A 13,938-nucleotide genomic window follows, 5' to 3' on the forward strand; every position below is an offset into this window, starting at 1 on the left:
ATCATTTATGATTATAAAATAGCCAAATGTTTCACTGTTCTCCACTTCACCAAACCAATTTTGTTCAAAGGAATGGTGTTTGGAGAAGACTGAATTGCTTGATAATTGTACCATTTTCTAATTCGTGTCTATTTATAGTTGGAGGTGATGTGGTCCTCTTTAGGAGGGAGGGGAGAGAAGGTGCTATTTTGTATGGAGCTCGACAGGCCATGTACTTCTCAGAGATTCTCAGTGTTGAAGAAAAATAAAAGAACATTATGAGGAATAGCCTCATGTTACTAGCCAACTTTGTCTGAAATGGTAAACTAAACAGAACAGTATGGTAGACACTTTTATCAATATTTTCTATTCTTACCTAATGAAATGTGATACATTCCCATTTCTCCAATGAAAGTTTCAATGTTTCGGCATTTACGGGTAGTAAATGGTAAAGCAGGACTTGAGTTCAGAGGTGTTGAACTGCAAAACCCAAGTTCTTGCAGCTATTAAATCATTTTAAAAGCTTTGTAAATTCTTTTGAAATTTGCTTATAGGAAATGCATCAAGGGGCTCCTGGGTGGTTCAGTGGGTTAAGCATCTGAGTCTTGATTTTAGCTCATCATGATCTCAAGGTTTTGAGACTGAGCCCTGCATTGGGCTCCACACCCAGCATGGAGGCTGCTTGAGGATTCTCTCTCTCCCTCTCCCTTTGCCCTTCCCCCTACTCCCTCTCTCTCTCTCTCAAATAAATCTTTAAACAATTAAAAAAAAAGAAATGTATCAATAACTATTACTTTAATTTGGAAGAATAGTCAAAAAACAGTGCTTATACATATTTCACCTCAGGGTTGATCTGCCTTTTAGCAACAAAATGGAAGTCAGTACCAAATAATGCTACCTGGTAACGCTTGAGCCAAAGATGAATGGCTACCTGGTAACACTTGAGCCAAAGATGAATGGCTACCTGGTAACACTTGAGCCAAAGAGTATACATATAAGTAAGGGAATTGTTTTCCTTCAAGATAATAAGTACATAAAACAGCATCCACTCACAGGATCAATATTAGGACATTTTAAAAAGATTTGACAAGAATGAGTTACATTGTAGGTTTATTATTTTAAGGTAACCCATAGATTTTTGAACTTGTTCATCTTACATTTTTTTTTTTTTATAAATGCTACATTTAAGAGTAAATTGCTTTATGTCTTAAAAGGATAAATTAAAAAAAAAGAAGATGGAGTCTCATTCTATTCTGGTTCAAATTACAAGCTAAATTACAACAAATTCAGCCAAACAACTTGGCCAATACCTGTGGAGTATTCATTACTTTCTTGGACAGGTGAAAAAATGTTTACTTTCTCAATCCCCCCTGCTAGAGAAAAACATACATAATGCTATTTTGATGAATTGGAATGAGGAACTAAAACATCCATGTATCTTCTTGAACACCTCAAATTTTCCTATGAACTAATTATTGAATTCCAATTTCAGTTTTTACATCTTAGCTTTGATGTAGAACTGTTTAAAAGAACTGTTTAAAAAATCGATGTTGTTTAACTTCATCAAAAATACTTCTTAGTGGCAAAAATAGTCAAACGTTTTAGTAAGAAGTGTTTGCTTCTATTAAATATTGTTTAGATATAAAATGACAAAGGACTACTGTCCTTCAACACTAGCTCCCCTCTGCTTATTAAAAGCTCTGGCAAGAATAATCCTTAAGAAAATATTACCCTTTGATAACAATAAGCATCCACATTTCTCATCCCAAAGTGCATTACATTTTTTTCTCTATTATAATAATTCAAGCTTCATATTCAGATCACTAAATAACTTAAAAAAATAAAATAAACTGCATTGCCTTTATGATAAATAAGGTTGCCTATTTCTCCTTCCTTGTTTTTTTCTATATATCTTTCACCTTTTACTCCATATAATCATCACATAGAAAATATACATTGAGAGTCCACTATGAGCCAGGCACCACACACAAATATGAGGATCTCTAAGGCCAGCTGTGATTTTTCTGCAGATGAAGATGTCAAGGCTCCAAACAGGGCCAAGAGCATGAAGTGAGAAGTTAGATGGTAGTGGAGAGTGTGAATAGAGTGTTTTCTTTAAAGGCAAACAGATTGTTCTTCCTTTTTGAAACGTATTTTCTGTTTTAGAAATACCTGACCAAAACCTTTCACAATATATTTAAATATGAATTCAATAAAAACTAAAAGTAACTCAGATGAGACCATTGGTCATGGGAACTCAGTTCTCTTCATTCGGTAGGGTTCCCCCAAACAAATCAATATTATAATCTTCGCTACTTCCTTGGTATATAAGGTCAGTCAGTCTTTTAAAGGAATGATGTATACTCTGGGCTCTTAGGTAAAAGGTAACATATAGAAATCTTCCTCATCCAAAAGCAACACAAAATACACTGAAACAAAATAATAACGAGGACATCAACGAAACCGCATCATGAGAAACCCAAGTCAATGAACTTGACATTTCCAGAGACTGGATTTTTCTGTTTAGTTTTGAGCAATAGATTTAGGTCTTTTTTAAAAAGACAGCTGGAAAACTGTCTCAAATGCTTTCATCAGACTCAAGTTTTATAAACTTTTTATCATGTGAGCAAACTACATTTATGGAAAATAAAGCCTGTGAAGCTACTGGACAAGTCCTTCCTCCTTAAAAATACCAACTTTTCATTGTTGGCAACATATGTGGTGGGTATTAATCATGAACCCTTTTAACCTTGTTTCCAGAGGCAAAGTGAGATGTAACTGGCTTCACATTTCTTAGGAACTCAGCCATTTTAATAAATTTTTTAAAAGTTTACCCCTGGTATATCTATCATATGGTGATTCCAATGTGCAGATATTTTCAACTGCATGACTGTCCTGCTTATACCAGCAGTGCAGGTAATCTCTAGATGCTTGTAACAGTTTCTGTAGAATTTGAGAGTGATCTAATCCCCCTTGTAGCAAATATACAATTCAAAAAAAATAATAATAATAATCACCACCGATATAATATCAGACCCACAAGAACAAGGACCATATTTGTCTTCCTCATTCCTTCCTTGCCAGGGCCTACAACAGATCTGACCTATTGTGGTATCTCTATATATTTGTTGAATGAATGAATGAATGAATGAATGAATCCAGTGGAATTATCCTGTAGCCTTTTTAAAGCCTTTCTACGCACTTTTTTTCTGGGTGTTAAATGGCTATACAATATGTCAGCACTTTAAAAGCTATCCTGAATGTTTGATTTTGAGTTGTTACTATCCAACATGTTTTATGTTTTCCTGGGTTCCAGCATGTAGTTTAGTCCAACTGTAGAGATAGTGACACATTTTCCTGCAAAATGTTGCTAGAAAGCTTCTTCTGAATAGATACAGGGCTCCCAAAAGAAGTACCCTACTACACCATGGAGTTTCTTCCATTAGGAAATACACCATGGCAGAGTCATTCTATGAGGATTTTTTTCTTTTTTTTTTCCTTATAAGAAAGTGAGCCAAAAAGAGAGGAAGAGAGAGAGAGAGAGATGCAAATCAACTGTCATGTCAACTACATTCATTCCCCTTTGGCCCATCTTCTGGGGCCTCAGACTTTCTGGAGATTTATCTTTTGAGTGTATTGCTCTTGGAATTCCCAGGCCAAAGTTTTCTTGAAACATGATAAATCAAGCTGTATACCGTGTTAGGCCAAAGATATACGTCCCGTGATTATATCGAATATTTACACCATATCTTGTTGTAAAGATTGCTTTTGAAACTTTCTGAAGAATATAAACAGCTAGATTACAAAATGCCAAAGGCAAAGGCAAAACTAAGACCCAGAGATTAAGGGAGTATTTTGGTTCTTGAAAGATAATTTTTTGTTCTAAAACTTTACTTGTTTTTCTTCTCATAACTCTGCATACTTTACAATTTAGTAATGTTCAAACTCTGTTATCTGGGCTAAGCCAAGAGTAGAGACATCACCCAGGTTTTAACATCTAACATTTCTTGAAAGCAAATCACGGAATTAAAATAAACCATCCCTTCGGAATCGTGGAACAGAAGACATAATTTTGTTCAAAATTTTAATTTACAGAAGGGGGACCATGAAGTTCAGAAAGATTTTTTTAAAAGTGACTCGTCCAAGATTGCAAAGGTGATGGAGCCCCAATTTAAAAAAGAAAGAAAGAGGTCTCCTAACTTAAAAGCTCCTTCCTTCTATGCTATTCAGCTTCCTTTACTTCTCCATAGGTGGCACTGTCTCTCACATTTGGAACTGCAGAGATTAAAAAGGAAAACGCTAACCTCTGGGGGAAGCCATTCCCGTGAGTGAAGCAAGGTGGGTAAGACAGCCTGCACCTACTCACCCAGATCGGAACACTGGACAACTCGCAGGTGACACTGACAGCGGAAGGGACACATAGGTCCCAGAGGCTCCAGGTCAGAATCCACAGGAGCATGCTCTTCCGGGCCTATCCCAGAAGCCTCATCTTCCAGCATAAAGTCAAATAAGCCTCTCTGTTGGAACGGCCCAGCCCAGGAAACTTGTGCAAGCAGGAGGAAGATGACGGTTGCCTTCATGATTTATCTCATGTATTTTCACAGCCAAGGAACCTAGGAAACAAACGAAAAGTTTAGAAGAGTCGCACCACCTGGTTACTGCCTTACGTCTTATATAACACCCCACAGTAGAGTGAGTGTAAAGTATAAAAACAAACAAACAAACAACCATCTTTCATTTCTTGTGAGGAAGCAGAACACTGAAATGTATTTGAAAGGTGTGTAACAGACTACCTTGCACAGCTATTTACTTAGGAAAAGAAATTTGAATGTAATTTAAATCTTCTTGCTTGAATTTGGGGTCCAAATTGAGACGGCATATTATATATTCACATCATTTGCAAAATTGTGATGATGATAGACCATATTGGAATTCTCAGGGCTCATTCAACACAAGCCAGGCCACAGTCAAATAAAATTTTGTCAATGCACATGAGAGATCTTCAGTTCCTGCGTCAGAAATCTCTCTGGAAGCCAATCTCATCTCCCCATCCCACTGTGTTTATCTCGGTCCAGACCTTCCTCATCACTCCCTGAACTATCACAAGAGCTTCCAACTGGTCTCGGCCTTGAATATTTCCTTTACTCCAGGTCATCCCCCACTCTGCTGCTCAAGTCGTGTTCTGAGAATTAGATTTCATTGTATCCCTATTCTACAGAAAACTCCTTGTTGACTTCTCAAGGCTTGCCAATAAGGTCCACATCTCCTTTGTGGCCTGTGAGACCATTCATAATTTGGTACCAACCGATGTTTCAAGCCCGCTTTCTCTCAATTTCCTCTCTCCTCCAGTCCCCACCTCAACCCTGACACTCAAAGCTAAGTGCCATTTAAGATACCTACCTTGTAAGATGGCAGTGAAGACTGAAAATGATAATGGACTTCCCTTGTGGATTCCCTGGCTCATCCAGGCAGGATGCTGCTTCCTCCCTCTTCTGTGCCCCACAGCACGTTGCTCTTACCTCTTTTAAAGAACTTATCACATTATACTGTAATTTGTTTTGCGTGCTTGGTCTGTCCCCCCAACTAGAAGATGTACTCCTTCAGGGCGTGTCTTATTATTCTTTGTTCTGTAACCAGGCCTTGCACAACATTTTGCACATAAATGACTCAATTGACCATCAATTTATTAATAATACAAGTTATTCGGTTTGTTCCAGGCAACCAGTCGGTCTTATTTTTTTAAAACCCAAACTTATCTTTTTTTTCAATATCAAATTTCTCTCCTGAGAAAGGTAACAAATGGAAAACCTCAATTTGGTGGAAGCACGATTTATTTTTTAGAATAAATCTATGGGCCAGTTTCTCAAACTGATCATTTTTTATTAAAGCAGTAAACATATATGGAAAATCCTACTGATTTCTATAGGACTTACACGTTATCTGGTTTTACCCAGAGGGCAATTTTGTAAACAAACAAAAGTACAGTTTTGACAAATCCATACAGTATTTATCCATTCATTCAATAAGCACTTTAGATACATACATCTGTCATTGAGTTGGGGTTCAGCTGGCTGAAGGGAACTACATAGATCTGAATAACAAAAAGTAGTTGATCATGTAGAGAACAAGCAGTCTATTTTTGACTTGATATGTTTTAAAACCCTATGGAGGGGTGCTTGGGTGGCTCAGTCGTTAAGCGTCTGCCTTTGGCTCAGGTCATGATCCCAGGGTTCTGGGATCGAGCCCCGCATCGGGCTCCCTCTCCCACTCCCCCTGCTTGTGTTCCTGTTCTCGCTATCTCTCTCTCTGTGTCAAATAAACAAATAAAATCTTAAAAAAAAAAAAAAACCCTATGGAAACTAAGGTTTCCCAAAACACATAGCAGATGTTATCTTTAAGTTCCCCACATCTACTTTGAAATGTACACGTATAAGAATCATATTGAAGCTGCCCATTCATAACCAGATGTAAAAAAAATGATTTTTAGTCATCAGTCAATTGTAACATATGCAACAACAACAAAACCAAAAAACAAACAAAGACAAAAAAAACAAACCACTTTGGATCCCCTAACCTTAATGTATCTATCTATGTAACTTCTGGAACTTCTTGGCTAAAGGCACTAGAGAGGGAAAAAAATGTTTTTGGATTTCTTACACTTGTGTTCTTAAGTTTATATTTATTACTGAGGTCTGTGTAAGACAGCGTATACACAGTACGGGCATGTGGCTTCTCATTTAAAAAATACCACAAAGATTATTATTCACACTGCCCCTTTAAATTCAGTATCAGGTTTTCTCTGGGAGTGTGTTCCCACTCAGTTACTGCAGAGCCTTTTAATGGAGACCCTATTGTTTTGGCAGTGTTCCCTTGGACTGGATCTAAGGGAGTGGTTTCTGTCTGTTTCACATTAAAATGCAATGTTTACGGTTTACCACAGTTTGCTAGGCTTGCATACTTAATATCTTACAATTTTAGAAGAAAAATGAAGCAAAGTAATTGCAGATTTAATAAATAGCAATGAGAATTAACGCAGATGTTGCTTTTTGATCTTTTCTCCAGAACAGAAAATGCCTAGTTGTTTCACTAACCCCAGAAAAGGAAATGTTGAACACTAGCTCAGAGGAATATTATCATTTATATGTGTTTACTCTTGTTAAAATGGTGCAAATTCTCTGCACAATATTTTTCTTGGTTTAAAGCTGAACACAAGCAGGAAGTTTATAGCTTCCATTACTTATTTTATATCACTTTGATAGGTGTGTGTGTGTGTGTGTGTGTGTGTGTGTGTGTGTGCATTTTAACCCTGAATGTCCTGGAGAAGAATAATATGTCCAGAAACTTTATACAAATTCCCCCAAGAGATGATTTCTTTTAAATTAGTGTCATAATACTTGAAGACCCAGCATCTTAAAACAATTAGTGGGGGCTGTTGATATTAATAATTTCTTATCCTGTCCTTCCTTCCTTAGTATATAAGAAAAATAAACAAAAAAGAGCAGATGCCCTTGCAGAAACCAAGGAGATTATTACTGAAACAATAAACTGTCTAAATTTCATGGAAATTGTTTTAAGCATTCTCAAAAAGTATGACTCCTTCCTAGGTATAATGTCACTATTCCACTAAAGCTAGTTGCCACAGTTTATAAGTGTTTTATCAAAAATAATAATTTCTGGCTCTTTAAACTACTTCAGCCCATTAAACTAACTATATCATTCAGTTCAACATTTGTAGGATGTCATTCATGCCTTTGGTATAACTTTCAAGATCAAAATTTAACCCTCAAGAGATAAATAAAACTATAACTGCAGAGCAAAATAAAAATCCCCCAGCACTAGGTGAATGAAAAACCTCAATAGTAATGGAAATAATTCAAAAATAGACAACAAAAATGGCATTTATCCATAAATAAGGACTGCTATAGGAAGCATTTGGTTCTTTTTCCGGTCAAAATAGCAATAGGAAAAGAAAAAGCCACAGGAATTTATGTCACTGGGAGCCCATTTAACCAGTGGTCATTGTGTTACCCTGTTTTGAAATTAGCAAGAAAAATAACCTACACTCTCGTTTTCAAGTGATGTATCTTACCGTAAAATTTCATTTGCTTTGAAAATACTGACTGGGTTTTTTCTTTGTAAGGAATTATGACGCTAACTGTGAGATTATCTTTAATAAGCAGCATTAAGTATTTTCAATGTTTATTTTCACCTCTCTGGTGATAATTTCTATTCTTTTCTAGGTTGTAGAAATATACATTCATTTGACTTCTGCAGCTAATCACCAGAGTTCACATCTCTGAGGTTTTAAAAGTTCTGAAAATATGCAAGAATTCAGGAGGGAACTAAATCCTTAAATATACATATATATATAGCCCAGCTACAAATAGTATGCTGATCTAGAATATAAATGCTTTCTAAAGAGGTAAAACATTTCATTAGTACAAATACAAAATATATCAATATAGATAGTCATGGTGTTAGGTTATAGTTTTTTTAATAAACATCTTTGCAAGAACAGAAAAAACTAAAACAATGCATTCAACCATTTTACCAAATATTTAACTTCTGTCTTCAAGTAATACTTGCTTAAAATACTGCATAAAGAGTATCAAAAGTTTAGAACGATTTTTTTTTTCTTTTCTTTCTCTCACCAAATAATTCCTTTTGCCCTCAGCTTGATCGAAGTTTTATTAGTCTGTAGCAGAGTTCAGGACAATTATTGAAAACCATACCTTTTAATCCGGGGATTTGCCACAGGAGCCCTCAAAGCTGAGATGTAATTACACTAAATATTCAGCCCAAGCAAAAAGAGTTTGCAGGTGTGGAAAGGAGGAGGGGGTAGGTGCTGCTCTGTGACTGTCACTAGGTTGAAAACCTCCTGCTTCTACTCCATAGCACAGTTAAAAAATAAGGTTTCCCTCAATGAACACAATCCGGCTGACACCCACATTAGATCATATGGTAATGATATGTCTCTTGTATTGCAGCCAGAAAGTTTATCGGCCTTTTTTCTCCCCATTTGCTTTATTCCTTTTGCATCTACTTAAGATTCTAAAGGGCTTATGTGGTATAGAGGGGCAACTTGATTTGAAATTTGTTTTATTGTGTCGATTCATTTCCCTAAAACATTGTAACTAAAGGGTTTGCTTCCCCACCCCCAGCCTCACTCCACTATCCACCCTTTCTAGGCTTGGTTATAAGTAACTTCCGAAATGACAGTTTTTCTTGCTTTCATGATGTGCAAATCTGGCAAATGGAACGAAATTAATCTTGCGGTTATTTTGAATGTGGTCTGCAGAAATACATGAGTAGATTTATATGAAAATACTCTTTCAGATTCTTACTTGCCCTGAGCTGTTTGTGCAAATTCAAGTACTCTGCTGTGGAGTTTTTCTAGTATTTTGAATGTATTTCTGAAGTGTCCTGGAAGAAAGTCATGGTTTTATATGAAAAGAATGTCACTGTTGCTATTATTATTATTATTATTATTATTATTATTTCATTACTCATTGTTTATAATCTTTCTTGTTGTTTACCAGCCATTGGTTTCTTCTTATTTTTCTAAATAAAACACATAGATACTAGAAATTGGTCACATTTTAATTTAGCCTGCATATGAAAATTTTGATTTTCATGGTCTATTCTTTTATATAATCCAGAACTTTGAAAAGGCAACAGAGTCTATGGCTCCTTTCAAATTTCAGTAAATAGAAAAAAGAAAGTGTAAACACAAGGAAAAATATTTATTTAGCTACTGGAAAGCATTTTTGTGTTTTTGTAATTCCCTTGCTGGATGCTGTTTAATTCTCTCCCTGTGTGTCTCTATGTTTTGACTTGTATCTTTATGCCCTGGCCCCTAGGCTGTTACCAGGTGGAAACTTGAAATCAACATCTGTGAAACATGAGAGGACAGAGGATAGCCCTCCCATCCTCCACCTTCCCTTTCCCTCCCCTAGCCATCCAAGTACACAATTCTACAGTATATACTTCTGCCTTGATGAAACTTGAAGGAATTAAATTCTTGAGTGGGTATCTAAAGGAGGGGAGGGGTGCTGTCACATGATAATTTGCCTTATTTCCCAAGACCCGCCTCCCTAATTTTATAACATCTTACCCCACGCCTCCTCTCTTTGACGTTGAATAACCACATGCCCAGTTATTCCGATCATTTAGAAGAAAAGCCAAGTATTATTTTCCCTGGATGTTGGTGCAAAATCCACGATTCCCTTATGTGGAATTAATTACGTTTTTCTCTTGAATTCCTCTTGCATCCATTTCTTTCACACGACATGCAATCGCCTCTTCTTCATGTGATAGCTGTTTACGGACGTGTGTCACCCCAAGGGAGGAAGCACATCATTTTCATTTGTAGAGTCCCTGCACCCAGCATAGTCATGGTATATAGTAAATTCTCAAGAAACGCTTGTAAATGACCACATAAAGACAGTCAGAACATTGGCTATAATTCCACCATGATTATTGTTTTGCCCAGCCCTGGTTTGCTCTTTATCAAAACCCAACCCTACCATAGTGTATATGATGAATAATGGCAATAATTGTCATTGAAGAGAGAGAAAGGGGTGGGGGGATAAGGGTATGAAGGAGAAAATGGAAGAAGAAAAGAAGACACATTATCTTGATAGGTAGATCATCTTACTTTTATAAGGCAGAGCCATTTTGGTTGCCGTTCACATCTGGGTTTTTTTTCCTCTGATAGTAAGACAACATAATCTCTCTGAGTCTCAGTTCCCATATCTGTATGATAGGTAAAAATTATTACCTAGTTTAAAATATTGGAGAGAAGATGAAATGAAGCAGTATATATAAAGCGCATAACTCAGAGCATGGCCCGATAAATTAAGCTCTCCATAAATGTTAGCTTTTATTGTTTTCTGATGTATGTCATAACAGTCCTTTGAGTTGAGCAAGGGAAATCATTTTTACTATTTCCATTTTACAGATGAGTAAATGGAAGTCCGATGATCTGCCCAAGTTCACAGAGCTGGTAAGGAGCACAACAGAAACTAATACCCAGATCTTCTTGTACATAATCTAGTCTTCCATTATTGTACTAGATTTTAAGAAAGACTGAATTCTTAATAAAGAAAATTAACTAGCAAATTCTTGGATAACATGTCTTTGCAGACTAGTTTAAAAACTGTGACCAAGTTACAATTCTTTTTACATGTCATATTTGTCCAAGAACAAACATTTCCATTTTTTAAAAATTTTAGTAAGAACTTCGCTTCCAAAACCCCAAGGATTTTACCAAACATCATCTTACTTAAAATCCCTTTAATCGGATGGTTAAGTTGTATACATTGTCACTCCCACTTTTAGGTAGAAGACACTAAGACACAACCAAGTCATCTGCAATTAAGTCACAAAGATGCCTGGGGCTATCATCAGAATCCAGGTCTCTTGCAATCTAGTGTGAAATGGAACACTTTTGAGGTTAGAAGCAGTGGTTGTGCAGAGGCTTCTGAAATTTATCCTGGCTTGGAATGTTTGGGGGTAGGTTCACCGAAACCTTGGCTACCTTATAGATATTTGAAATATTCAAATTCAGAACACATACCACATCTGCTGTTAAAACCATTTAAACTATGATTTCTACTGACAACCCAGTAGTTAGCAGGGTAACTATATTCTACATGTTGTCAAAGTTCATTTCAAGGCTAGTCACTCTTTCTCACTAACATCAAATACAAGTGATTTAAATTGTACCTGTATATTAAAGATGTGAGGAATGCCAGAGTTTAGAAAGGTCTCCTTCGGGCACCCTTTTATTTTCTAAGAGGTTTGGAAGCAAGTGATTATCATCACAAACCTGATGTGACTGGTTTATTCTTAGACTGACTCTTCAAAGTCAGGTCAGGGGCTGGAATGGGTTGTCTGGCTCTTTATTTTGCCACCCTGGACAGATTTTCTCTTTTAGCCAAGAAAGAAGGTTCGGGTGGAATTCAGGGCAGCCTTGAACACAGGGTGGCTTGAAACACAATCTGGTCATAGAAAACTATTCCCTTGGCCATCTTTCTTTCCAACAAGCTCCTCTCCCCTCACCCATCACCATTGTGTTCCATGGGCTTGTGCCTTGTATAAATAACTTAACCTCTCTGTCCCTTAGGTTTTTAATCTATAAAGGGATAAGCATAGTACTACCTACTTCATAGATTTGTGGAGAGGTTTCAAATAGGTTAAAATGTACAGCACTTAGAATTGTGCCTGACACATATCAAGTAACACGTAAGTGTTGGTTGTTGCTTCTGTTATGGTCACACCTTCGGCGGTGTTGTTGCAAACCTTCCCTTGGACACTCCAGTCCAGTAACCAGACTGTATCTTTTTCCTAGCCCAAGATGCAAGAACTCACATAAGCCATGATATAGTTGGAAAAGCAAGGACATTGCAGTTGGATAAGTTTGAGTTTAAACCTTTCCTTTGTACTTGTTAAATTATACTCTCTGCCTTTCCTTATGCATAACATTTTACTGGGTTCCAAGTCCTGCTCAGATGCAGTCATGGACTTTATAAGTAGCCAGACTCCAGGTGAGGAATCTCTACTCTGGGGTAAGGGTAAGATCTGAGGACAGGGTAAGTTATGAATTAAGATAGGGAAAAGAAACCTCTCTTTCACCACAGGGACGTATTTGATTCCTTAATTCTCTGACCCTTTTCTTGAATGCTCAGGAGCATCTCTTTTATCAATGGCAGTCAAGAGATTTTTACTCTTTTCATGAATTGATCAGTTTGTACTGGGACAACAAGGCAACATGTATTGAATATCTAGTAGTGTGGGCAAAGAACATACCTCTCTGTTAAATACAAGGAAATTTCCAGTAACTTATCAAACAATCAATCAACCAGCAAATACTGACCGAGGAACCACTATGTGAGAAATATTAATATTAGGCTAATATAAGATACTAAGAAATAAAAAGTACAGTGTGAAAGGCATGACCTTAAAGAACTCAGACCAGTAAGGAGATAGGGCATAAACCATATATATATATATATACACACATATATATATATACACACACACACATACATATACATATTATATATGTTTATATATATTTATGTCATATGTGTCATATAACATATATATATATATGTTATATAATATATATAATAGCATTTTAGAGTTTTCATACCAGGAAATTTATAATGCATTATATAATTATAATTCCTAGCCAAAGTAAAGTATGGTATAATTAAAAATAATTGTCTTAGAAAGGCAGAGGAGGGATGGGGGAGAGATCATTTTACACATGGAAAGTTAGGTAAGTGTTTATGGAGAACAAGTTACAATGTGAGCGGCTGAATCCTGAGGGATAAAAAGAATGTGAAAGAAGAGAGACAGCTTTTTAGTCTGGCGGAGCAGAGCTATCAAAATCTTGGCAATGGGAAGGCAAAAGACAATAAATAAATCAATGTGGCTTAAGTGGATGTTTTCTTTCAAAGAAGCCATGAGCCCTTTTACGATCCTTGAATATTCAACAACTGCCATGGTATCTGACATGTCGAAGTCACACAATAAATGAATGTTCCCTGTTTGTGGTAATAACTAGCAGGAGATAAGGTAAGAAAGGAGGACAGAGTTTGTGAAAAGTTTCCCATAGGGCATTCGTGTGTTTATTTATTTGTTCACCAAACACATTTGGTGGTTAATAGCTGCCAATTGATGTGCTGGTAGCTGGATGTTATCAAGGTATTTGAATGAGGTAATAGCATGATAAAAGTTTTATTTTAGCAAATAAAATCTAGCAAGTTCATGCAGGGTGGTGAAAGTAGGATCAAGGAAACTAGAAAAGAAGGCATTACTCTAGTCTTGATGTATTAATATCTTAGTAACAAGAAGATGAACATGGTGAAAATAGGCCGACTGCTCAGGAAGGGGATGTGATATATTAAAGATAAATGTTTGGAGCACCCATCCTGGGCCAGTGTTCTTCAA

At 36.5% G+C, this 13,938-nt stretch overlaps 1 protein-coding gene across 2 annotated transcripts in view; it reads right to left on the reverse strand.

Annotated features, from left to right (window-relative positions):
* Positions 1-9,098, reverse strand: part of DCN (decorin) — a 42,032-nt gene extending 32,934 nt beyond the window's left edge. Inside the window, exons 1-2 of one of the 2 annotated variants that reach the window (XM_032416700.1) lie at positions 8,712-9,098; positions 4,346-4,592 (exon numbers count right to left, since the gene is read on the reverse strand). In XM_032416700.1, coding sequence (XP_032272591.1) covers positions 4,346-4,559 — 214 coding nt within the window. In that variant the 5' untranslated portion in view covers positions 4,560-4,592; positions 8,712-9,098. Of the gene's footprint in view, positions 1-4,345; positions 4,593-5,379; positions 5,723-8,711 lie in introns of those variants that run through there. The other variant, XM_032416702.1, reaches the window with a different exon arrangement.
* Between the last annotated feature and the right edge of the window lie 4,840 nt (positions 9,099-13,938).

Source organism: Phoca vitulina, unplaced genomic scaffold (assembly GCF_004348235.1).
Source record: "Phoca vitulina isolate PV1807 unplaced genomic scaffold, GSC_HSeal_1.0 scaffold19, whole genome shotgun sequence".
NCBI lineage: Eukaryota > Metazoa > Chordata > Mammalia > Carnivora > Phocidae > Phoca > Phoca vitulina.